At 38.6% G+C, this 27079-nt stretch overlaps 1 protein-coding gene across 1 annotated transcript in view; it reads left to right on the top strand.

Annotated features, from left to right (window-relative positions):
- abca12 (ATP binding cassette subfamily A member 12) overlaps positions 1–27079 on the top strand; it is a 61294-nt gene that overhangs the window by 31263 nt on the left and 2952 nt on the right. Inside the window, exons 41-74 of the mRNA XM_011489666.3 lie at positions 157–321; positions 1035–1230; positions 1399–1538; positions 2115–2234; positions 2389–2479; positions 2810–2989; positions 3464–3785; positions 4383–4497; positions 4670–4999; positions 5282–5351; positions 5441–5575; positions 5728–5889; positions 6009–6192; positions 6709–6927; positions 7882–8078; positions 9327–9484; positions 10112–10345; positions 10469–10610; positions 10734–10980; positions 12232–12321; positions 13204–13291; positions 13411–13538; positions 13931–14018; positions 14359–14467; positions 16766–16820; positions 18194–18371; positions 18537–18652; positions 21643–21805; positions 21901–22154; positions 22485–22689; positions 22833–22942; positions 23098–23248; positions 26350–26484; positions 26870–26973. Of these exons, the coding sequence (XP_011487968.1) occupies positions 157–321; positions 1035–1230; positions 1399–1538; positions 2115–2234; positions 2389–2479; positions 2810–2989; positions 3464–3785; positions 4383–4497; positions 4670–4999; positions 5282–5351; positions 5441–5575; positions 5728–5889; positions 6009–6192; positions 6709–6927; positions 7882–8078; positions 9327–9484; positions 10112–10345; positions 10469–10610; positions 10734–10980; positions 12232–12321; positions 13204–13291; positions 13411–13538; positions 13931–14018; positions 14359–14467; positions 16766–16820; positions 18194–18371; positions 18537–18652; positions 21643–21805; positions 21901–22154; positions 22485–22689; positions 22833–22942; positions 23098–23248; positions 26350–26484; positions 26870–26973 (5381 nt within the window). The remainder of the gene's footprint in view (positions 1–156; positions 322–1034; positions 1231–1398; positions 1539–2114; positions 2235–2388; positions 2480–2809; positions 2990–3463; positions 3786–4382; positions 4498–4669; positions 5000–5281; positions 5352–5440; positions 5576–5727; positions 5890–6008; positions 6193–6708; positions 6928–7881; positions 8079–9326; positions 9485–10111; positions 10346–10468; positions 10611–10733; positions 10981–12231; positions 12322–13203; positions 13292–13410; positions 13539–13930; positions 14019–14358; positions 14468–16765; positions 16821–18193; positions 18372–18536; positions 18653–21642; positions 21806–21900; positions 22155–22484; positions 22690–22832; positions 22943–23097; positions 23249–26349; positions 26485–26869; positions 26974–27079) is intronic.

Here is a 27079-nt window from a genome sequence, read left to right as displayed (position 1 = left end):
AAATGGTGGGGGCCGTGTATTATTGATTTTATGACAGGTGTCTGCAGGCTGGTGGAAATTTGAAAGTGGGAATTTGGACATGCCTGATTTATTGTGTGTGATACTGAGAAAAACAAAGCTTTTCTCATTTGTGTGATTGTTTCCTCTCCCTTATAGATGGTGTTGTCTGAGGAAACACAGAAGGTGGTGGGAGTTTTGCTCAAGGTATCTCAAGTTCTAACAGAGATGATGGACAATATTCTTCCAGTTGTGAGCAAACTGCAAAGCTACCTCAGCTCTGTAAAAGACCTAAATCTGGGAGCCAACAATGAATTCAGACAGGTGATGACTTTCTATTCACATGTTAATGTTTCTTTTACTTCATTCATTTGGTCATTTATTTCATTTATATATTTGAACAACAGAAGTTATCATTTTTGTGTACAGTTTTCCCTCATTTATCGCGGGGAATATGTTCCATGAATATCTCATAAAAATCTGCAAAGTAGAATTATGTTTTGTTTAGATGTTTTGAGACTGTAAAACCCCTCATTACATGCTTTTCTTAGACAGTCATTAACATTTTCATACTTCTCTTTCTTGTTTAGATTCTCAAAGTACAAATCTTTATAGAAAAATCAGTCTAATAATATAGAATGAAGCCAAAGATCTGAGATTGTGATAGAAGATTCTGTGTAACTTTGGTACGGCAGACCAGCGTTTTTCAGCCTACAAGTAATCTAAAAATCTCAGATCCTACAAAAAAAAGTGCCTAAAAAGTTCATCTAACTGAAAACCGCCAAACCAACCACAAACCTGCTGCAACACTTCAGCAGACATGGCACAGAGATTGATTGACAAGGGCAACAGCCTATCAGGGCACAGAACACAGTGCGCCGTAGAAAGAGAGAAAAAAAAAAGGCATGTAGACTGCACTGAATAAAATCCGCGAAACCGCGAAAGGTGAACCCGCAATATAGCAAGAGAACACTGTACTCTTTACTCATGTAGATTAAGTATGATAATCTAAAAACCTTACATTTCTTTTTCCCCAGATGACAAAAGGTCTGAGGACCACCATTTCAAGCCGAGCCACCTTTGTGACCATTTCCCGTGCTTTGTGTAGTAACGGCATCCTGGCTCTGTTTGGGATCTCCAAACTTCATGACATATCAAATCCAAGCCCCTCTTTCTTCAATAACATTCAGAGAGAAGAGATGATTGACAGGTTCAAGATTCCACGAAATGCCAGTATGTTAAATACACCTATTTACATATAGTCTGTGTTAAAATGGTGTTTTTTTACACTTAATCTTCATTTTTCTGCGACTTCTGTGATCAACTTTTGTGCCCACAAATCTCAGCCTCTGTGATTGTGAGGAGAGTACCGGTATATCTAACAGTTGTCTTCTTGTGCAGCTCCCTTCTGTATGAACATGTATCTGGATATGGTCAACACAACCGGCGGAGCCATCGCTTGGGCCTTCCTCAAACCCATGTTGATGGGGCAAATCCTTTACACACCTAACACCCCTGAAACCAGGGCCATCATGAAAAAGGTATAAAGAAATTCTATTCATGAAAAAAAAAATCGACTCCCTTTTAAGTAAACTTCACATATGTATTTATTCTTTTACTCTTCATATGTGACTTATAACAGGTATTTTCCTAAACCAGGTCATGCTTTTCCACTTCCAATATCATGTTAGATTTTGTTTACTCCTGTGTGTGTAGTTCTTTAGTATTCTTTTTAATTAATAGCTGTTGGTTTGCTGCATTAATATTTTATCTGTTTACCTTCTGGCCTTTATAAAGTTTATGCTCCTTTATTAATTGACTTTACTTGGATTTACTTTTTTAATGCTATTTCTGGATATTTTAGCTTAATCCAAAGTCTTTACACCTTCACTGTTAGATGGTAAACAGGAAAGCCAAAGCTGCACAAAGTGTACACAAGCTGTATTTGTATGCACCACTACCTGAGAATTGTGATTCTATTTTGAGCAAGTCTGACTGTGCTTTATTATTCCGTGTCCTTCACAAAGTAAGAGACACACACAAACAAGTTGGTCTGTGAAGTTTTGCTGATACACAAGGATTTCATTCATTCCCGTCCTTCTCTTGTCTTTGCCCAGGCCAATGCCACCTTGGACGAGTTTGGAAATCTAAGGAAAAACTCTGAGGAGTGGATCAAAGCCTCCAATAACATCATGAGCTATTCGAAACTCCTCAGTACCACTCTGCCAATGCTGCAGGTATGCGAGCTCAGAGCTTCCCTCCTTACATCTGATTATCCCAGCCTGGTTTGGCTTCATTTGAGAATCTACAGATAAACTCTGTGGTGGTCTTCAGCAGCAAATTTCAGCAACTGTTCACTTATTTCTATACTGTCTCTCCTCCCTGATTCAGAATTCGCTCAGCAATAGCTTTGTGAAGAATTTCATCGAAATGCAGACAAACATCAATGTCGACGGCATGAAGGAGACTCTCAACAATTTTTGTGAGTGAGGTTTTCAACTTTGGACACTAGGGCTTTGTTTCAATTGTTTCTTTAGCTAACTACCATCAAAAAAGTATTAGGACGGGCCTCTTTATTTTTGCCTTTTTAATGTAAGTCACAAATGCTTATGTCATGGCTTCAATATTGCAAATTCCTTTTGGAGTTGAGTACTAATGATGATGTATTTTTAATATGTATATTTATGCATACTTACTTATTTAAACTAAAAAAAAAAATTAAATTTTTTATATTGGTCCAAGCCCAGGTGATGCATTTGTTTAGGCAAAAATATAGCTCTGGAAAGTCTTTAAGTTTGTGTGTTTTTCACAGCTAACATGACAGAGTTGCTGGACAACCACAAAGATGTACTTGACCAGATCACCACCTTGTCCACCTTGATGATGCAAATCTCCTCCTGCGTCACGTTTGACCGTTATCGTGCCTACGACTCAGAAGAGGAGCTTAACGCTGTAGCAGAGGCTCTTGCAAAAAACAGAGATCTGTATGCAAGTGAGTCAAGATAAAGAGAATTCTGCTATCATTCACAGTTTTTTTAGTAGAGCTGACGTCTCCTCATCAATTCAGGATCATTAGTGGTATTTTTAATATGCTTGTGGTGATGGTAAAGTTTGCATTCTTTGACAGCTGTGTCAGGTGCATGCCATTTTAATTCCCGTAAATCAATATTATAATGTAAAATAGGTTTATGTTATTGATTAAACTTCAACATTGTAATGAGGAAAATCCCAGAGTGATTTTAATTAGGTTTTGTGCAACAAGGGGGATTACATTTTAGGTTTTCAACCATCAAATATGTTGCAATTCAGATTGTTTTATTAGCACGTGTTTGCAGTTTCATGATGAGTTTCAATAAGGAGATTTTGAAAATAAAAGCTGTAAAATGATTGTGGTGGTAATTTTTCAAGTTGCTTTTCAATCAAGTTCTTCCTTAAAAATAATCAGTGCTTCTTGTTCGTCCTGAAGGTGTTATCTTCAAATCCTCCAAAGATTCATCCAAACAGCGTGAGAGGAGAGCCACCGGCTCTTCATCATCCTTGCCTCCCCAAATGAGCTACACCATCCGCATGCACATGGACAATGTCATGCGGACGGACAAAGTGCGCAACCCGTACTTTGTGAAGCAGACATACATCTCGGCCAGTCAGACGATGCGCTACAACAGGGGGTTCGTCTACCTGCAGGAGAACATTGATCGAGCCATCATCGAACTGCAGAGTGGGCAGAAAATCACAGACACGGCTGTACAGCTGCAGCCTTTCCCCTATCCATGCCATCTGCGAGACGAGTGAGTTTTTGAGGTTCATGGATGCACACATGAATAGTCAGTTTACGAATTTCTGTTTATGAGACACATCAGAGAAAAAGCATTATCTCTGAAAAAATTTGGTTTTTTTGGCGTGAAATGATATATGCTTGTACATAAACTCCAGATGCAGCAGGATGCTTGTTTGTGGAGGGTTGCCCTTGGGTGAGATTTAAGACCAATATGTCAGAAATCTCATTTTAGAAGCACCAGCAGAGAGAGGCCTGATCCTTGCTGGTTATGTTGTGGCCCGCCCTAAGACAGTGATCCCTTTCCCTCCATCTGATTCACAGCTCAACAGGAGAAATGTTGACACCATACCTGCGACACGTGTTTGCATTGCATGAAAAATAGCAGAAGATTTCAATCCCTGTTCCTGGTATTACAGAGCAGGATTGAGAGAGAATAGAATACAGATTCAGCGTTTTGGGGATTGTTTGGTTGAGAATTCACCTGTCAAACTCTCCAATCTCTTTCCTCTCTCTGTCAAGCCAGTGACTGACTCAATACTCGTTCATCTGTGTGGATGTTGGAATTGCATGGAATTTGATTGACAGTTGGCATCTCTGTATTCCTCAGGTACCTGGAGGCCCTCTCTTTTGTCTTCCCTCTGTTGCTGATGATAGCCTGGTTGTTGTTCGTGGCTGATTTTGTGAAAAAGCTGGTGCACGAGAGAGAGCTGAGGTTACATGAGGTAATGTTGTTAGCTTTACAAAATGGTGCTGTGGCAGTTTGTTGCCTATTTCCTTTCTTTTTCAGAAAACCATGAATATTCTGACTTTTTTTGTGATAAATAAATATGATGGAAAAATATGAATATTTAATTTTCATTAAAAAAATGACTTTGAGCTTTTATCCTTCCACAGTACATGAAAATGATGGGAGTCAACCCACTCAGCCACTTCTTTGCATGGTTTTTGGAGTGCACCACCTATCTGCTGTTGACCACCGTAATTGTGACCATTGTGCTAAAGTTTGGCAAAATTCTGCCAAACAGCGACGCCTTCCTGATCTTCCTGTACCTCTGTGACTATGGTTTGAGCGTCATAGCCTTCAGTTACATGGTCAGCTCCTTCTTCGACAAGACTTACATCGCTGGTTTAAGTGGCAGCCTCCTCTACATCCTCTCCTTCTTCCCCTTCATTGTGGTCTTGGCCCTGGAGTCTGAACTCAGCGTCCACCTAAAGAGCGGCCTGGTGAGAACGCCGCCTGCACCAAGTCTACTAAGCCTTATGATTTCTCAGAAATAAGAAAGCACCAAGAACAACATGTTTGTCAGTAAAGAAATGAATACATTATCATTTGGGGAAAAAACATCAACAACATATTGCTTTCTTTTAACTCATTTATGTAAATTGCTAAATAATCTTTCAGTGGAGGAAAAAGAAATAACAGAAAAAACAAATAAAGGTCATTTTCTGCAGTTTTATTCTCTCGTGTCTGTTTTAATGTGTCATTTCTCTTTGAATTTCCCGCAGAGTTTGTTTTCTCCCACCTGTTTCAGCTATGCCAGTCAATATGTTTCTCGTTACGAGACCCAAGGAGAAGGTATGAGCATGTGTACAACCAAATACTGTTGGGATCTCTCTGAGCTGAGTGCCATCTGACTGCAATTTTGTTTGTCCTCCCTTCTTTAGGTATGCAATGGAGCAACTCGTACGACTCCCCCATCGCAGGAGACACGAGCTCTTTTGGTTGGCTGTGCTGGCTCATGCTCATTGATTCCACTCTCTACTTCATCATCGGGGCCTACGTTCGAGTTGTTTTCCCCGGTAACTTCTATTTTTCTGATAATGAGATGTTTTGTTTGTGTTGCTTGAATGCCTTATCCGATCTTTACCAGATTTTCAGTTTGTTGGTACCCTTGTGCTGTCAAGATGTTTTTTTTATTAATATTCTGTGTGTGGGATACTTGTCCACCTAGGAAAATATGGCATTCCTGCGCCATGGTACTTCCCTTTCAAGCTGTCTTTCTGGACTGACCTGTGCTACGGCATTCGGGCAAGCAGCGATGGGCGCAAAGGACGTCTCCATACCAACGTCATGCAGATAGACCACTCCTTCTTTTCCGAAGAAAAGGCCAAAGGTATTGGTAAAAATCATGCTCAAGCAGAAAATGTTTCCAATTGTTTTATATTTTATTCTTTGCTCTCAACTCCATTTTTGTTTGATTTAAAGTTTTCTTTTGCCCCCATGTTTGCCTAGGCAAGAGTGCCCTATCCTCGCAGACCGGGGAGGATTTCTCATCACTCCCAGTGGGAGTTTCACTCCATGGCCTTACCAAGATCTACGGTGACAAAGCAGCGATTGAAAACCTAAATGTCTCCTTTTATGAGGGTCACGTCACCTCCCTACTGGGTCACAACGGAGCAGGCAAAACTACCACCATGTATGTGTGTCAACGGTTCTTTTTTTGATTTTCCAACTGTATCAGCAAATTCTAGCTGTCAAAAAACACATTAACTTTTCAGGTATAAACCACTTTTAATAAAAGATTTGTGCATCCCTTTAATCACTTACTTGTCTGCTGCTGACAGGGACATTTTTTTTGTTTGATTCTGGCACAGAAAATGCACGGTGCAAGAGAATAGCCTGACAAGTCATCATCAAGCCGAGCACTTACATTTACATTTTAAGTGTGAATCATTTTGCTGATGCTTTTATCCAGGGGGACATGTAATGAGTGCAGTAGTAGATTTAACAGCATGAAAGTAAATAAATGAAGAGAAAGATAGAAAAAGGGGTTGATGGCCTCTGATATCTGTGTTAGCACAAAGTGATCGTTTAGAAGTAAAAAAAATAGCACATCAAGCTAGGACATATTTTGTCCCAATATCTAATTAGTTTTGAACTGTTTTCGAAAACTTGGTGATTTTCTAACTTTGTTAACTTTTTCTGGATGCAGGTCTCTCCTCACTGGCCTTTTTGCACCGTCATCCGGTTCCATAGACGTCTACGGCAAAGACATGCAAACAAACATTGATGCTGTTCGCAAAGAACTGGGGGTCTGCATGCAATACGATGTCCTCTTTGACCATATGACCACCAAGGAGCACCTGCTGCTGTACGGCCAAATCAAAGCGCCACACTGGACACCTAGAGAGCTGCGCGAGCACGTCCGCACGTAAGTGACCTTTCATCCACCCAAGATATCTTGATATGCTAAATATGTATATACAAAAAAGCACGCACGATGACTTAAAGATAGTCTCAAAGCATATTCATGATAAATTGGCAGCATTTTATGCTTCATAAATCTTCTTTTACATCTTGTTCTTTTTGTAGACATCATTAAACAGTGTCATTTGCTGGATTTCTGGCGTGGTCTTTCAATAAAAATGAAATATGTCTGGTGGTTATGAGTTTCACGAGCTTTGGTAGCTATTGCTCAATAACCAGCTCAATAAAGAAATATGGAAGTATCAGAGCAACATTAGGTGAAACCGATTTGATGGCTGTGCCCCCTGAGATTTGGGAGGATGTCACTACAAAAATAGCTTTTTACATTTGAAAATGAAAACAAGTTCCTTCTCAAGTAGTCAATGACTGTTAAGCATTTCATACTGTTGTCAAATTTTGTGCAAGAACAGAAAAAAATATTTGCTCTACGTGTTTTGGTCCCGCAAAGATAATCTTTAATCCATGCAGCACTAAGGTTGTTGTGTTTCGTCAGTTATCCATCAAAACCTTTAATATTTCAGCAATAGGTAGAGCCATGAAACATTCCCATTTGTTAGATTATACTTTTTGTTTTTTATTGGTAACTAAGTCTTGTTGTAAATCGATAAATATAAATTGATGTTTTTCAAAACTTCCGGGCGCAAAGAATTTTCTGAATATGTGACTGAGATAATAGTAGGTCAGATGATGTTTTTTTTTTAAAGACAGTTAGAAAAATAAAATGATGTCTGTACCTAGGGCCAAGAATCTGTGCCTCCCTGTGGCTCTAAGATATCAGAACCCCCTGCTGGGTAGTTAATGGAAGTAATCAAACAAAAAGTCAGAGGCCTAGTTGTATTGCATGAAAAAATATGTTTTCCTGATTCCATGCTAAACGGTCTTTATTTGCTCCCGTCAGGATCCTGAACGAAACCGGCATGTACCCCCACAGACACAAGGTTGTAGGCACTTTGTCGGGTGGGATGAAGCGCAAGCTGTCAATCTCCATCGCCTTTATTGGCGACTCTCGTTTGGTGGTTCTGGATGAACCCACCACAGGAGTGGATCCCTGCTCCAGACGCAGCATCTGGGACATTATCATTCAACAAAAAAAGAGTAAGTACAAAGTGTAAGAAAAATAGAACCACTTTTGGCTCATTTCAGTCCAAAAGTCTCCTAGAATTTTTTTTACCAAATTGGAGACCATTTATAGAACAATATCAAAGCTAAGTTGTAAACTCAAGTAGTCATTTTAACAGTTGCTGACAATTTCATCACAATGCCTGACAGTTGACCGGATGAACTTCTCTTTAAAATATATCAAACATTTGGACTGTTATCTGTTGAACAAACTTATCTTTCACCTGCTTGTCTCCAGGAAACATTGTTAAAAAATAACTGATCTGGTAATTCTTTTTTACTTTTTGATAAAGAAAAAGTTTTCTTTTTAAACGTAACCTTAGGAGAAATCTTTGCAGTTTCTTTGGGATTTTAGACACATTTCACTGTGGAGCCAACATCTGCAGTAACCTGCTGACCTTGTCATATGACTTTAGTTGTCTGCAGACTTAAATTTCCTGCAATGTATTCAGGGGATGGATTTTCTGCAGAATTCAGCTGTAGAATTGTAATTATGTGCATGACATCTCATACTTCCACTGCTAAAACAGAAAAACAGACCTGGCATGTCAGAGGACAGCTTTGACAGCAGCACAGTTCACCTGCATAGATGATATTTTAGGCATTCATTTCTTAGGTATTAGTGACTGCAAAATGACAAAATGTTATAAGGAAATCTAAGCATTTTCTTGCTCAAGCATGTTAAAAGTGAAATTTTTTTCTTCTTTTATGGCTGTGGTAAAGACCCACATCAATCATCTTTTGCACTTTTATAAAAGTGTTCCCAGTGTTTTTTTTTAAATCATATTTATGCCGTTTACAGCCAGAATCAAAAAGCCTGTGTCATTTACTAGGACATCGTTTCTGCAGAGCAGCAGTAGTTTATTAAGACTTTGCCTCTGAGTTGTAGGTGCAGTGCAACCCCACCTCTCTCTCCCCTTGTTGCGTTGCTGAGAGCTGTCTGTTTAGTTTGCAGCCCCTCACACCTACCACCTACCTAAAAATCCAATATCATTTAACTGTCATTGCTGTTTAATTTTTATTCCTTTTCAGCTTTTAAACTGACAAAACCTGATTGAATAGCTTATCTAGTCAATGACACTTTCTTTTTGGTTTTTAGCTGAAAACTACTGAAAGAAAAAAAAGAGGATTAACCTTTGATTGAAGATAAATGTTTTATTGTGTGAATTGTATTACAATGCCTCTGTAGATTGCAGAAGTTTTCAAGTGTGCGCCTCTTTTCAGAGCGCACCATCATCATGTCTACCCACCACTTGGATGAGGCTGAAGTGCTGAGTGACCGGATTGCCTTCCTGGAGATAGGAGGATTAAAATGCTGCGGATCACCTTTCTACTTAAAGGAAACGTTGGGTCAAGGCTACAAACTCACCCTAACCAAGAAGGTAATCATCTTGACATGCAATGCCGTGAACTCTTCTTGCTGCAGTAAAGCTCTATTGATTTGTGTTCATCATCGCAGAGGTTCCAGTGCTACATGTAAAAAGTGATTGTGGCTGAAACCTTTATCCTAAAAAAGAGAGAAAAAACTTTAACAGGGCTCTATCTTGCCCAGTATAAATGGGAACATTTCCCAATCCATTATTATGTACAAGCAGGACTGCTCAGGTGGAAATAAATCCCAGGTTTTTATCTCAGCTGCTTTTGACATATTGCAATAGTGTGATATACATCAGATATATTGAAAATCTGGCAGATAGACCAAATCCCAATAAAATGAAGCCCAGAAGACTTTCTTAGAATTCTGAATACAGCTACTTTGCGATTCGTTTTGAGGAAAAACTGTATTATCTGTATATTTTTACATAAATTTACATACATGTAGGAAAAAAAAGTGTTTATCTATTTCACTTATCTTTAATTAAAAAAAAAAAAAAAAATCTGGAATTGATCATTCTGGGATGATCACACTCAAAGCTGACAATCCAAGAGCTGTTTAAAAAACAATGAACTGATGTTTGATGATCTTTGCCTTTTAAGAAACGTTTCTTTTTTATTCTTTATTTGTTTAGGTTCAAAATGCCCAATCTGACCAGATGGATTCTGCTGAACTTAAGGCTTTTATCCAGTCTCACATACCCGAAGCCCGTTTGAAAGACACCCAAGGGGGCGACATGATCTATTCACTGCCCCCCTTCAACTCCAAAAACGCCTCCTCGTACCGCTCCCTCCTTACAGCTCTGGACGCAAACCTTGACGACCTTCAGCTGGGGAGTTATGGCATCTCTGACACCACTCTGGAGGAGGTGAGCCTGTCATCCCCCTCTCCCAGGAACACCCCCTGAAACGACACTCACTAAGTGGATATGCATGTGAACAAATACAGCAGGGATGTCTGTCGTGAACTTTGCATGCATTTTCTTGTGTAGGTGTTCCTCCAGTTGACGAATGACAGTAGTGTACATAAGGATGGCCCACTGACTGTATCAGAGACCATTTCTGATACTTCATCCATCTCCAGCCTTCCTTCAGATCTCTCTGACAGCGCCTCCAATTTTAACGACAAGTCGAGTAAGTTCACTGCTCTTCTCATCTCCTTCCTCCCTGTCCACATTTCTTTTCTTATATTCTCCCCAATATCTTTCACTTTATAGTCTTTTGCAATAACATTTTTATGACAAATGTGCCTTTTAGATCTTACCAGTACATTTGTGGTCAGTGGAATGGCCTTGGCCTGGCAGCAGATGACAGCTATCCTCATTAAGAGGTTCCACCACAGCCGTAGAGACTGGAAGGGTCTGATCTCTCAGATTGTGCTTCCTGTTGTCTTTGTGCTCTTTGCTATGGGCCTGAGCTGCATTAAGAACGACCTGCAGCACTATCCAGAGCTGAAGCTCAGCCCTGAGCTCTACAATATTGGACCAAGCTACTCTTTCTTCAGGTCAGTTTTTACAGCAGAGAGACCACAGGCAACACAGGTTAATCTGGGCTCTGCATTCACTTTTTCAGCAATGACAATTCATAGATATCAGTCCATTGCACAATGGGTACATTAGTTGGACAAACACCTAAAAAACATCCTGTGATTCTATGATACTAAAAATCAAAATCATATTTTTGTCATAGTATGTTACATAGGGGCCAAAAATATATAGGATTCAAAGAATGCACTTTTGTATGCAACATGTTTAAAAAAAAATAGGATTTAAAGCAATTTCAGTTGTGGTGGTTTGTTCATGTTATCTTGTTTTGATTGTTGTGGTACTGGGTCACTATAATAAAAAATGATTAAAAGTTAAGTATACAGGAAAGAACTATCTTCTCATGTTTCATACCAATAAGGTATCACCAATCTGCTGAACAAGGACACAAACACAGCCTGGAATCTCTTTAGAGTATAGAAATACGAAAGTAAAATCATTGAGAGAGTGATGATATGCCACATTTGTTGGAAAATTAATTTCAGACCATGCCTCAATAAAATTCAGATGTGCTTTAAGGAGGATTAGAGAGAGCACAAGGTGGTGTTTCAGATGAAGACAGCTGTGGTGTGAGATCAAAGGCAGAGGGGGTGAAGACTTTTAGACTATTGCTACATGGTTTAATTTGCCGACAGCGTCATTCGATCAAGGGGTCATAGAGAAAAAGGACCTAGCAGTCCAAATCAGACGTGATGTGGACATTTACCCCATTCATCTTCAATTTTAAATTAAAACAGACTAGGTAGGATTTTTAGATTTTCACTTTGAGTTTTTTAAGTTTTCACTCAAATTTAAGATTAAAATATTAACAAGTTCTGTCACCTATCCATCATTTGATAGGGGTTTGCTGTAATAATAACAAAACTAATTGTTTATTTATGAGTTGAAAGGAATGATATGGCTCATCCCAAGTAAACCCACTTAAATTAAAAGTGGCTAGTCAAGCCTCCTTAGATGTGCTTCGTCTCCAGTTCGTCATTTACTGTGTGGTGGTAGAACTCCTTTTGTGCCCGCATGTCTTTTAGTTAATTAGGAAATTGTTCTTGTGCCAGATTTCTATTAGGACAAGCAAAACTTCATTTAGACAGTGAGTCAGAGACATCTGCACCTCTTGGAAACAAACTTCTGTCTGCCTTACATTAATTAACTGTGAATGTTGTTAGTTATTTCATTAAGTGACAAATTTGCAATGTTCTTTTTTGTCACTGAAGGAACCAAAACTCCAGTTCCAGCCCGCTTGTGAACACCATGATGTCATACCCTGGAATTGATAATGGCTGCCTTGAAATGTCTGATAAAGAGTATGTGATTACACCTCCAGCTGCTCTTCTTTCTAGAAAAATCCTCATTTCATCGAGACAGGCCTTTCTACATTTTTTCTCATTGTCATTCTCGCCACACACTGTATGTTTTTTTCTCCTTATTTCTTTATACGGAATTTACGCCCACCCTCCTCATCATTATCTTGCAGCTCCCAATGCATGTGGCCAAAGGGCTGCAGCAGGACTCTGGAATGTGACAGAATCATCTGTATTCTGGAAACACTTCATGTTTATAGGGGAGCTTTTTCCTCATTGCCGCTCCAATCAGTGTTGGAACTCATGAAGCAAAACTCAGAAGAAAAAAAAAAAGGAAAACCAAATGAGAAAAAGACGGTGTCTGTTTGTAATTTTCTTTAATTACAACATGACTATGATTAATGCTGGTAGTTTTATTGATGGAGCATGCATCCCCATAAATTCTCCATTGTTTTTCTAAGACAATAGCAAATGTTATTGACTGGTTAATCTCCTAGGACGAGGGTTAACAGGTGTATGTAGTGTTATAATGTAACTTGTGTTCATTAAGCCTCCTTATAATATTTAGCGCAGATGTGTGGTAGCAACTTCCCACACAAACTCACGTGTCATACAGCATGGTATTGGAACACATTTTTAAACAGCTTGGAAAGCACTGATCAAAGAAAATGTGTTACTTCCCATCTTGCAAAAACCACCTATGCCCATAGCTGCTTCACGAGTCACAGCAATTTCATTTTTCTCTCTCTCTGCCACAGCAAACATGTTAGTATTATTGTTGTGCTGACCCCGATTCATTTTGCCCATTTTTGCATTTATTTGCATTTTCACTTTGCCTTTTTTTCTTTTGGTAAATCTTTTCTTTCCTCTCGATCCCCCTTAAAGTGTCTGCACAAGGAGCGCAAGCAGCTGGAGCTCCAGAGGGAACAGCTCCAAACCATTTACGGTCTGTAAATGCAACCGAAAGGAACAGGTGAGGTTGGGTCAGCAATGATCCTGTGTGTGAGTGAGTGAGTGATTTCCTGTGTTCTCAGCACTGATTTTTTAAAATAGTGGCGAGTGTAATCCATTTGTGTCTCCTGTTCACCGCAGGTTTGCCAGAAGAAAAATTACCAGCCTCCACATAAGAAAATCCCATCATCTCAGATTGTCTACAACCTGAGTGGCATCAATGTGGAGAACTACCTGTTGGCTACAGCCAATGACTTTATTAGAAACAGGTAAAAAAAAAATTACAAATCACCATTTGCATCAGATTCATGAAGCTTTATTATGAATCGTAGCTCTGACTACTCATTAATTGGATGAATGGGACGATATAAATATACCATAAGGGATGAACTATAAAATAATGATCTAACAAGATCTTAGTAGTTGTATCATAAATTAGTTTGCTCTTTATGACTATATTTCCTCATATTTCATCATCCCTACACTTAGCCTAGTTTAAAAATGTTTTTGAAAAATGTTTGGGTCTTTTGCTCTAATAATTTAGTCTAGACAGTTGACCCAAATAAAATATATTCATTTCTTAGATGTTCTTTAAGGTAGTATTTCCTCTCAGATATGTGCTATATTCATTCATATGTACAATGCCTTTTTTATATTTTAGGTACGGTGGCTTTGATTTAGGCATGCCACTCCCATTTGACCTGAAAATGGATGTGACGACAGTTCCCAAAAACCGCACTTTGTCTAAGGTAACTGTCTGTCCTGCCACCCTGCTGCCTGTCTGGTTATTACTTTAACAGTCATACTGATAGATTATTAAAAGTTTATATATTATAACCTAATTAAAATCCTATTTTGGGGTTGCAAACTCGGTGCCTGCAGACAGAGCTAGATGGTTATACCATCAGTGTCATTATAAATATTCTTTATTGCATCCATTGTGCCAGCTTTTAAGTTTTCCAATAACTTAAAGTTGTCTATTTTTCAGCATCTTGTTTAATGTTTAGGTGTTTTGTGAGAATGGCACAAAAGTATTTGAGTAGTAGTTTCCATGCACGTCGTGGTTTATGTTTGGCTTCATCCTTATAGGTCTGGTTCAACCCTGAGGGTTTCCACACAATGCCAGCATACTTGAACAGCCTCAACAACTTGATCTTACGCTCCAGTATTCCTGCAGACAAAGAGCCTAGTAAATATGGTGAGTTCAAGAAAACGTTGATGGATTGGATGTAATTGTATTGACAAAATGCTATTGAAGTGAATACAACTTTTTAAAATATTAAAGGAAAAGTGTTTCAAATGAATTTTTTGTATGGCTTTATCTTTCAGAAATGGTTTGCCTTTAGAATAAAAAAACAAGTTAAATGGCAATTTTTGAGAAAATTAGCATTTCTGAAAATTTAAATGACTTTTTTTTTTTTACTTCGGGCAATGCTTTTAATTTGAAAGACGACAAAAAACAAACTAATACAGTTTAGGTTAAATAAATTATCTAATATTATTTGTATTATGCTTCCCCTGATGTACCAGTACTATTTCTTTTAAATTGTAAGGGAAAATGTAAAGTTTATAATCTGATGCATGCGCATAAAAATTCTTGCTTCTTTCTCATACATGCAAACACAAACATCCCACTCAGCCTGTTTTGGGAACCCATCTTTTATTTGTTCAGCTAAGGCTTTATATTAACAAGTAGTTGATTACAAACCCTCCGCGTGATTGGATCTTAGACTCTTTGGGAGTAAGATATGCATATCTTTGTGAAGTATTGTTTAGTATTCAGCAACACATCTTTATTATTGTAAAATAATAGGAGCAGACATAGATTGAAACAGCCAGAGAGACACATATCAGCGTCTAAACATGCACCAAGCAGAGTGTCTGCATTATTAGGGAGAAAGCTCTAAACTGTTTGCCTATGGTTCATTTTGTTAGAATAAAGCTAGGGGGTGCTGTGCCCTCACACTCACATCAAGATGCATGGTGAATACTGATTAGCGGCACTCCCATTGGGGAGTGGGGGTGCTATGCTAAAGAGAAACATGGTTGGCCCACGCTTTCTGTACTGTTGGAGCTCTGAGTAGCACCCTGACCATCTGCCTGCGGGCAAGAGTACACAAACACACACATACAAAAACACATTCAAAACAAAAGCTGCTCTCACAAACACACAGCGTGTACACAAAACAGCAGACACGTGCATTTTTAATTCCCCAGTAGATGATAGAAGTGCTCAAGGGTAAAGTGTAATGTTGCCACCAAACTCTCAGCAGTGGTAAACGTTGGCAGAGGTGGAGATCCAGGGAGATTACTTTTCAAGGTGACCAATGTATCTGTCAAAACCAATGCTCTAACCCTTGCATTGTATGCTACAGTATCAGCTGTGGGTTGGGACCCTTTAGATGTCTACATCAAACAGTTTTTTTTTTATTCCTCTCTCCCAGGGGTTCTGACTATAAATACTCACTGTTAAAGATGTGCTGTCACACTCCAGTCCATCGATCTCTGCTGACGGGACTCTAGATTTTGCTCACTCTCACCTGTAACTGTTTAACTCAAAGACATTTTGAACTGTGAACCAATGAAACAGTGTGAGCCCATGCTAAAGGATGAGAATTAAAAACTAACAGCTTAATGGTTCAAATGTAAAGAGTCAGGAACCAATTTAAAGTTAGGAATGTTAAAAAACATGTTTATCTTAACCTTTAAGCCTTAGTCACAAATACCCTTAGGGTGTAGACAAGGTGTATGTGGGTGAGAAATGGGCAAACCTACGAAGCATGCAGGTGGCTACACAAAATATCAAGGTTGTAGACCACTCGGTGAGTCTTTAGAGTGAAAATGTTTTATGACAGCTGCATGCAACTTAGTTTTAAATACTTCATGATACACTTGCCACACGAACGATCATCATATGTTCCAATTTCATGATGTCCCTTACAGTGATTGTAGCAGCCTCAAGGGAACTGCAAGATATTCCTGCATTCACTTTAAAGTGCCGCCGCTACTCTCTATGACATCCCCCCCCCCGCCCCCCCCCCCCCCGGGCCCAGAACACCCAAAAACCTGCAGCACCTGTATGAGTCAACTTGTACTGGCACATGTGACTAAGGTTTTAGCAACAACTTATCTTCAGATGATAGTGGCCTTGTGTCAATAGTCAAAGATGGATTCTCTAATAATTTCCAACGTTTCTGCTGAAATGTGTTTAAGCCATGCTTAGATCCACAATCCATGTCTTGTATCAAGGAATGTAAACTGAAACATGAAGAGGAGCTGTGCCTGTCTGTGAGCATCCAAGGCACCCTGAAAAATGAGCAAGGAAATCTAATTCCCATTGAGTGCTCTGGCGAATGAAATCATCTTGCTCTAAATTCATGCAGCTGACTGTGTCCCAGGCTAAGACAATATCATCGCACTTTTTGGTTGTGCTGCTGAAAAATTGTTTGCATGCCATTGTTTTCTCATTGTTAATATCTGCTTCATTTTATTACAGGCATCTCAGTTTCCAGTCACCCCTATTTTGGCCGAGTGGATGATGAAGTTGTAGTGTAAGTCCCACCCCCAACATTTTCCAAATAGTCTATGATCACTCTTTAAAATCCTATTTGCAATTAACATTTAATTTTATATTTGTTGTTAGTAAAGTCAACATTAATCCCTTTGGTTATGTTTGGTGTCAGATGTTTCGTAGAACCATTCTTTTTTCCAGATGAGGCTAGATTTATGACAGAGAAGTACATAGCAGCAGTATTTACCCATATTTGATTTTCTAAATGGATTTCCCTGAGCTTACCCTATTGATCGGAGCCCTGATGTAATGAGTGTTTTTCTCAAAGGTGGCACTGAGGTGGATTGATTCTTGCCTCCTTCCTAAAATTAGTTTATCAAAAGCAGTCAACATTTTGGCCACAGACTGTGTATGTGCCATATATATATATGTGTGTGTGTGTGTGTGTGTGTGGGTGTGGATTGCTGTTTGTCTACCAGAAGACGGAATCAAATAAATCATTGTAAGAGTGGACCCGTTCGACCTTGTAGCCTTATGGATGTTCTTTCTCTCCAGTGCCTTATGAGGGCTCACCCTTTAACTGGTAAACTCTGTCTTACTGATCATTTGTTTTTGCATCCTGCCTGCGTGCCTGAGTTGCACCTTTACCCCTCCATCCAGAGTGATAATTGGCTGCTTTGCTTGATTTATTGATTTTGCCTGTGCTGCATTAAAGATATGGCAGATATTACTCAAAATGTCTTGATTTTCTTGTTAAGAAAACATCTAAGGCTGAGTCGGCAGCACAGATAACGAGCCTGCTCACTAGTGACAGCTCCTGGCTATCCTCTTTAGCTGGTGCTGCCCTGAAACGCCCACCACATGTCAGTGTCTGCTTTTGGTCACCTTGCTGGTTTCATCTTTATCCTTTTCATAGACCCAGTAAATATGTTTGGAACAGTTTGAAGTGTCGTCCAGCCATGCAGAATCGGAAAAAGTAGTTCATTACTGACAGTTAGAACAGAATGAATGTGCGAGTAGCTAAACACAGCAAGCTTTTTGGGAAAATAAAAAGTTATGTGGTTTACTTGCTAAGTGAAGTGTAAAGATGGAGTCATATGTCTTTACGAGTTTTTATATAGTGAGGATAAAACATCCTTTAGTTATTAATAGAAGCACAGGTCTTGCAATCAACATCAGTTGCTCAAATATGTCTGTGTTGATTGGTACTAGCATTAGAATTTATGGCAGGTCATGTGACACAGAAGACTTTGTATCAATATGCCCAATCAGGCAAATTATAAAAAACTCAAATTTTGTTGTTCACCAGGATAAATAGAAACTAATAAGTTCTTAATAAGAGCTTTTCTTGAATTGAGCTGATACTAAAGCTAAAAGCATACTTAAAATCCAACAATCTTTTTTTTCTGACAGGGTCCAAGGAATGATCCAGATCCTCGTAGCCATGTGTATGCTGACGGGATTTTCAATCACATTATCCAGCTTTGCCATCTATGAAGTCAGCGAGCACCAATCTGGATTCAAGAGGCTCCAGCACATTGCTGGCATTGGAGAGCCTTTCTACTGGGCTGTGAACTTCTTCTATGACATGGTAATACCTTCAAACAACTAAGTGGCTTATTGAAAATAGTTTTTATTTCAATGGGTTAATAGGTGACCTTTTAATGTTTTGAAATTTGTTTCCGTAGAACTAAAATGTTTGCTTGAAAATTATGGAACCATGACGAAATATACCATGTTTCTTCTTTATTCATAGGCCCTGTTTATGGTTCCCGTGACTTTGACTGTTGGTGTGATAGCTGCTTTCCAGGTTCCAGCGTTTACAGATCGGCAAAACTTGGCTGCAGTCGCTCTACTCCTGGTGCTCTTTGGGTCAGTAATTGCACAAAGAGTAAATTTTGCATTCATGCTAAAAGTTTGATTGGCAAAAGGTTGTGGATAAAACACATTTGAGAAGAAGTCAATTGTTCCATCTCTGGTTTAGTAGGCTCTCTGTAACATCAGCACCTCTGTATAAGCAGAAGATTTGCAGTTTGATAGTTTCCCAAGTGAAAGATTATTGAAATAAATCATCCAACAATGTAGGACTGTACAATGTCAGCAATTTCCTGCTGTTGTTTAACTAAATGTCTTTAAATCATATAAAACCAACAGGTAAACCACAGTACTCAGAGTAATTCAGATAAGACCAAGATTTTCTTGCAAAACATTGTAATAAGAAAAAAAATCATCTGTTACACAGCAAATACAAATACAGTACCTCACACCAACAGAATAGCTTAAGGAAGGATGATGATTTGTTTTTTTTAATCCTTGGACCTTAGCAGTGGATTGACACCAAGACTAAGACCTTACATTTAAGAGCTTCAACAAAAACGTTGTAGAAAAATAACTATAAGAGCAGACTCTAATGCTCCCAAACTTCAATGACCTGAGGTAATATAGAAAAAAACACATTGATTGTAAAGGTTCCTTTCCATCATCTAACATCTGTAACTAAAGTTTGATCCCCAGTGTTTGCTGCTGGTGTTAGCAAGCCTCATCCAGAGCTCAGTTTCACCAAAGTCCAAGTCAGCACTTTGACTCCCATTTATCAGACAGATGTCGCCCTCCCATGCAATGAGTAATCACAGTGCTCCATCTGTCATGCTGCACCCACCTGGTCTGGTCTCCAGCCTTCTTGCTTCTGTTCCTTGTCATGGCTTGGCACCCACAGTCTGCCTACCAAGCACATCTTTTGTGCATATGTGCTGACGATTTGTCTCTGTCTTTCTTTCTTTATTTATGTCTATTTCTTTTATTTTCTACATTTTATCATGTTCTTACCCTACCTGTCCTTTTTGTCATTTGACCTAAATGCTACAATTAAAGGAACTGGCAGATGACAGAAAGGGAAAAAGTAAAAAAAAAGAGAAATGCTTTTCATTTGTGTTCATAGATATTTGGACATTATGGCCATAATCTGTCATGGCATGGAGAAGCATTTTCACTTTTTCTTTGCAGTGACCTTATTTGCTCTAGAAAAAAATCTACTGTTTTTTTCTAAAAGTGGCATTTGTGTGCAAATGTATTCAGTTTGCTAATGTTATTAGAATCATTTGGCAGACAGTTACAGGGTCAAGAGGTTAAAATGTAAAACTGCAGGAGCAAGAAGAATTGAAGATGAACAAATTGTACAAGTTGAAAGATAACAAACCCTTTTTAAGTAAGATTTCATTAAATTATCCTTTAGGAATGCTGCAAAGTTTCTAAATTTGACTGTTTTCCTAACAGCTCCAAAAGTATTTGTTTTCCTAGGATATTTTTGCTGCTCAAAAAGTTCTAGGTAAATTTAGGTAATGCAAGAAAGGAAAAATAAACTTTAGACAATTTTAACTGATCGTCTATCCATTAAAAAAACTGAGAGATTTGTTAAATTGACAGTTCAAATATTTTTATTGTTCATCAAGAGTGACTGTTTCATCCATATTTTTGGAATTTATTGATTAAAATTGAGCCATATTGATTGCTTGATTAAAAAATGTGGAATTTCTCTAACCGTTTTGTTTCCAGAGTCATTTATGTTATAAGACAGAGTTTTAGGGCCAGTTTATAAAAAAAAAAAAAAAAAAAAAAAAAAAGAAAAAATTATGACTTTTAAGTCGTAAATGTACGAGAAAGAAAGTCATAACTGTTAAATTACGAGATTTTTTCTCGTAAATTTACGACTTAAAATCTCGTAAATTTAAGAGAAAAAAGTCATAGATTAACGAGGAAAAAACACCCAAGTTTTCCGTTTATCGGAGCCTAGCTAGAAGATGAAATATGTGGAGCCTTTTGTGAAGCTTTATTTCCGGATAGGTTTAAAAAAAACAAAGAGATTTGGAACCTTTTAGCACCTCAAAATCAGATTATTGTCAGTTGAACCGTCTTTCCGGGGTTCGGTGTCGGTAAAGCGGAGTTTCATATGTAAAATAAGGAGCGCAGAGACACGTTTGGGTGTAGAGGACCGCTGCAGCCTTTATTTTCCTTTTCATTCACAAACCCTCAAGTTCATCTGTCACCTTACGTCATGAACCTGTCATCCGAACACAAATGCGGAAGTTAACAGTGTTACATACGCCCCCTCCTCCAGATGAAACGTCCAGTTTCAACACAAAACAATAAAGAGGAATGAAAATAGTCTGTTGTATTAGCATTAGAACGTTGAAAATGCCAAAAAGTGCTCCTCCTCAGACGGAAGCATCACACAAACGTAGGGATCTTGTCTTTGGAGGAGGAAGAAAGGATTCAAGTGGACAGCTGCCTGCAGGGACACCGATGGATTCATCGGGCTGCAGAGATCCTGCAAACCACCCATCAATAAATAAAACATTAAAATCAAACAAATGAGCTACCAAACATTTGGAACATTATCAGTAAACATTCAGCTTACCTGTTCAATTGAGTTTAGAAGGGCTGCTCTGCTGCTGCGCGGCGTTCACTTGCTGCTGCACTGTATGCTCACTTCCACTTTAATCTCGTAAATTTACGAGTTTTTTTCTCATAAATGTACGACTTAAAATCTTGTAATGTTACTTTTTTTTTTTTTTTGGTGGCCCTAAAACTCCGTCGTAATATTAAACTTGGCATTGAGAGTTTTCTGTCCGTTTTTTCATAAGCTACAAAAGGAAAAACCTTGTCTTTGTAGAGCTTTATTTTATTTTAATGTGTTACTAGGTAAACATTCTCAATTACCAAAAGATTATTAATTTGTTTGTGCTTTCAGTAATTAGAACTGATTGAGTTGCAGTCTGGTCTCAACTATACTATTGTTTAGATGTCTGCAAGATTATTTTTAATAGAAAGATTGTTTAAAATGTTTTTTTCTGTTATTGTTTTAGGTTTTCCACCTTCCCCTGGATGTATGTGTTGGCAGGTGTATTCAGAGATGCAGAGACAGCATTCATCACCTATGTATGCATCAACCTCTTCCTTAGCACCAATACCGTCATGTCCACTTCCATCCTCTACTTTTTGGGTCAAGTGTCAGCAACACACTCAGAGGTCAGAATAAGCTCCCTGTTCTCTGTTCTCAAGTGTTTACTTGCTGTCTTCAAACGTACCTTACATATGCACTGTTCCAACCCTTCCTCTTGCAGGTCATCCAGAACGCGTTTGAGACGCTGAGCAATGCCTTCCTCATCTTCCCTCAGTTCAACTTTGGGAATGGGCTGATGTACATGGCCAGAGTGAACATAGAGGTCCAGATTCTTAGTGGCTATGGAATCGATGCCTATAAGAATCCATTCTCCACAGACGGATTAGGCTGGATGTTCATTTCATCTTTCATCATTGGCCTGTTCTTCTTTACCCTCCGCCTGCTGCTAAACAAGATTCTCTTGCGCAAAGTCTGGTAAGAAAACAGATATCTGTCAGATTTTTGAGATTCAGGAATTCATTTTATATAAAGTTGCACCTGGAGCATTTTCAGTGGCTTTTCATCTAGATCTCACAGGGTCTCACATCCACTGGTTATATTTTTTCTCATACTTGAAGAAATTATGAATTCCCTTGCAGGCTAGAACAAAATTGTAAGCTGTGCTAAAAGTGTTTACTGTGACATGCAAATGAGTTGTTGGTTATGCAACAGAAGAGCTTTGATCATTAAAAAAGATGCATGGTAAGATGCATATCAACTTTTGAATCTTAGGCTCTAGTAGTTACCATAAATTCCTTCTTGTAGGCGTCTGATTAAGGGCAAAAAGGCCTCGCCTCCAATTACTCTTGAAGAGGAGGATGAAGATGTGGCAGAGGAGCATTTGAGGGTGTCCAGCGGAGCAGCAAGCTCAGATGTACTGCAGCTGAACCAGCTCTCAAAAGTTTATCAACACCTCAAGAAGAAGGTCCATGCTGTTAAGAGGCTCTCTGTGGGCATCCCTGCTGGAGAGGTGAGCATCAAAACTATGCAATTCTATTTAGAAATGTAACAAAACAAAGAGGGGAGTCATTACTAATTGCTTTAGAAAGCAATAATTATCTGTGCATGTATACAAATGCTTTGAGTTTACAAGAGACAATTGTTTGTTGTCAGTGTTTTGGCCTGCTGGGAGTGAATGGGGCAGGAAAAACTACCACCTTCAAGATGCTGACTGGAGATGTCAGCCCGTCTGATGGCTCAGCACATATCAGAGACTGGGATGGGTAAGGCTGTACTAACATAATCACAAAACAAGGAAGCATATTTCCTGTTTACTTTTTTATTTATAAGCATTTTAGCTGCCAGTCCAGATTTGTAAAAGTCTAAGTTTTCTCATAGAGGCCATTTTCAATGATCTGCTTTTGTTTTTTCCCTCTAGGCGGTTAGTAGACATCATGGAGTGCAGGAAGCAGGGAATTTACATCGGCTACTGTCCCCAGGTGGATGCACTTGATGAACTGCTCACTGGCGAAGAGCATTTGTACTTCTATGCTCGCATCCGTGGCATCCCGAAGAGGGAGATTGATGGGGTAAGAAAGAACTGTCTTTCAAAGCTTTGGATAGTGACAATATCATCCACAAAATAACACTGGATGTGATATAAATTTCTAGTTGCACTCTCTCTACCAGACTAGTAACTGTTGCCTTCATGCATACTGAATAGGAGCATGTAAGGTGTTGAGTGATGTGTGATAAGAGCTTTACAGTTGAGCAAAAGGGAAAGGATTTTGTTGTAAGCTCAGCTTGAACTTCATACTTCAAACACATTTATATTTAAGTGATTCTTTGTTAGTGAGTGGCGGTTATTTATTGTGCCCGTTTGGTTCCCTTCATCTCATTTATCTTCATGTGGACTAATCAGTTTAGCCTTTTGGTGATTACTACTAAGTATGTTTGTCAATCATCAGTGATGACGTAAAAAGAAAAAGCTGCAAAAAGACAAAAAAATAATCTGGAAGACCTTAGGAAATTTTCGAAAAATAAATAAATCTCTGTCTTGTCATTTCTTTTTTCTTTTTTTTCTTTTTTTCTTTTTGCTCTTTGTGTTAGCTTCCTTTTGATCCACTTCTCTCTTGATGGGTGCTCTGTTGGATCCCAAGAAAGTACACTGTCATGAATGAATGAATTTTAGATAAGAAGAGTTCGCACATTTTGAATCATTTCCCATTTCGAGGAAAGAACTACAAAGCATGTGCAACACATTCAAGCTTTCTTTGCTGTTTCTGTGTTTACAAAACCTGAAGCTCAGTTAGATTTGTCTCCATAACTGTGGTGGCAAACTCTTTTAACTGTGGTTTTCGTCTCCAGCGTGTTCTTACATAGATGTTGGCATTTAAACCATCTGCTGCACAGAGACTGGATTGATTAACTGAAATGTACTTAACTCATGAAGTAGAAATTGAAAATTGTTTTCAATTATTAATTCCAGCTAAAACAATTGTTTTGCTTATGTTTTATTTGCTAAAATACCCGCCGTACTAAATGATCTCGGATGCAAATGAAAATGAAGCATGAAAGATAATTTACTCAATGAATTTTCTGCATTTCTAACTAGAGTAAAGTGAATGAAAATGAGGTTCTGCAGTTACTTGTATTCACTTGTTTATTACATCTAATTTATTGGAAATTTTGAATAGAATTAAATTATGTGCTGGCTGTGCATTTAGCATAAGTAACCATTGTGCTTTGTCTAGCTTAAAGTAGTGACTGGACATCTGGTTTCAGACTCAGCTATTGGTCACCAATGTTGTGCAGTTGTGCAATTCTGTGACCACGTAATAGTTTTCCAATATAAATATCTACATAAATTCCTGTCCTTCAACAAATTGAACCTCTAGAATCCATCTCAACAGGCAAATGTCAAAAAAGACTAGATCTTTTATTTAGGTCAAAGTGCAGTTGCTCTGCAGCTTTTGCAGGTCTTTTTGAACATATTTATAGATCAAGTACAACGTTTTAGTATGTTGTCAGGGAAAACGGGACTGTAAAAAGTTTGACATCACGAAGCATTTACACACATTTGTAGCCTGACAGCAAAGCGGACGTGGAGTGACAGCAGGCTTTGCTCTAGTCACAGCAAATCTAAATTGCATACAAAAAAGACATTCGATGTCACAGTCGCTGCACCATTTTCCACAGAAGCTAAAAAATAAAAAATAAAGGGTTTTTACTGTTGACACTCGAACATCTTATCAACAGAACTGAAGACCAGCACCAAGTGGGTTTACTGACACACACACACATATACGGTACAGCCCAGACACAGAAATGTCTGTAACTAATCACATATCAGTGCTGTTGTTGCTGCTCTTACTCCATGTTCACCGCGGTGACAATGTTTGTACAAGCCACCGCATCTGTGTTGAGCTAATTCACAAAGATGAGGCTATTTATAGAGCATCTCTTATGATGTCTGCCACTGACAGTCCCCTAGCTGTGGATAATGAGCCAAGCCTTAATGGGGTCATTTTGCATTGACATGGTTTTGTCTGCTTAATGAGCTGTTACATCAAAGGTGATGGAAAGTGGCTTTTATGAAACACGAAAAACAACATATTTTGGTCAGAACTTGGTGAGTTTATGATATACTATCTGTTTCTAATTATTCGTACTTTGGATACAGACCACTGAGTTCTTTTTTTAAGATATGCAGTTTTATAAACAGTGTTTAGATAACTTGGATCAGTGAACCATAGAGAAAATCAACAACAAAAAGATACACTTTCTACTAGAGGAAAAGCAGAAATACCCAAGTGAACTGGTTTGACTTGCGTTAGTTTGCTTCACTGATCTGGTTTTCAAACATGCCAACAACTGGGGGAAAAGGTCAGAGTTTACCTAATAAAAATCACTGGATGCTTGTTCAAATTGCTTTGGCATTTACAACAAGCAATGTCATGTGATTTTGGAGTGACTGAAAGAAGTGGATAAAAATGACATGCATTACCCAGCTTACACTACAGCATATTCCACAGTGCTAAGCCTGGCATGCAGATTATACCAAATAAAATCACCAAATGAAGCCATTATTGTTGTGTAAACAAGCTTAAATATGCATGAGAATTGGGCCAATAGAGATCTCATGTAATTTTCCCTGTAGCTGCACCAGACAAGATAAAAAAAACAAACACGCCAGAGTAAAACCATGAATATCAAACAACCAATGTAGAGCAGGGTCACCGATTTCTTCCTGTCTGTGTGAATCCACATTTTTCTGTTGAGAACAGCCTCTGGCGTGTTTATAGTGGAACACTGGACATTCCTAAAGACTATCCATTAGCTGGAATAAAGGAAGTCAAGCTCCTGATGAAACCAAAGATTGATTTGATTTTTCAAAGATAACAAAACAGGCTGGACGTTATCACTGCATTTGTGCAGCCAGGAAACAGCACACTAATCCATGAAACATTTCTTATTAATGGTGAACCATCAAAAGCAATCGTTAGACCTGATGATTCTAGTTAGATGAATTACTTCCAAACAGATTAAAAGATTGCAACAGGCACACCAAAAAAATTGTCTCAGTTTTCTCAAGTCAGTTCTCAAGATTTTTAGTGTGGTCTCTTTTGTAGCAAAAAAAAGCATTTGTTTTCTCATTAAAATGTTACAACTCTGTATGTTTTCCCTCCAGATGGTGAACTACCTGCTGAAGAGACTGGAGCTGAATTACTACAGAAAGATCATCACGGATGGCTACAGCTGTGGCACCCGTAGGAAGCTCTCCACCGCTCTAGCTCTCATAGGGCATCCACAAATCCTGCTCTTGGTGAGGAGAAGACAAACGTATTAAAAGCTGTCATAGCTGCCCCTTTCACTGCCTGACTGGTCAAGCAGGGAACATTTAAGGCCCACTACACATCGTTGTTCTGGAAATAGTCAGAAGAAAATGTAGATATTGATCCCCTAGGCCTGACAGATCCCATACAGTTGATTAGTCTACTGCTTCAAGCATACCCAAGGGGGGTCTTCCCTGTAGGTTTCCACTTTGTTTTACCTTACATCTCTATCAAATCCTTTCTTCTCTTATCTTTTTTAAGACTTGCTCTGACTTTTTAAGAGGTTCCCTGCATTTGGTTCATGTTTGTTGTCTTTGTGGCTGGATTTAAAGTCTCTGGGATCGCACACGTTTCTCATTCCTTCTGTTTTAACAGGATGAGCCAAGCTCTGGTATGGACCCACGCACCAAGCGTCACCTGTGGAAGATCATCTCAGAGGAAGTCAAAGGAAAGAGTGCTGTTGTTCTCACATCTCACAGGTACACAATGCACTGACAAAAGGTTTAATTCAATTTAATACTCATTAGAATTTTTTGTAGTCAATAAGGACAATTATTAGGGATTACTTTATGTAGATGAGTTTAA

Source organism: Oryzias latipes, chromosome 21 (genome assembly GCF_002234675.1).
Source record: "Oryzias latipes chromosome 21, ASM223467v1".
Lineage (NCBI taxonomy): Eukaryota > Metazoa > Chordata > Actinopteri > Beloniformes > Adrianichthyidae > Oryzias > Oryzias latipes.
This window is presented reverse-complemented; position numbering and strand designations above follow the sequence as displayed.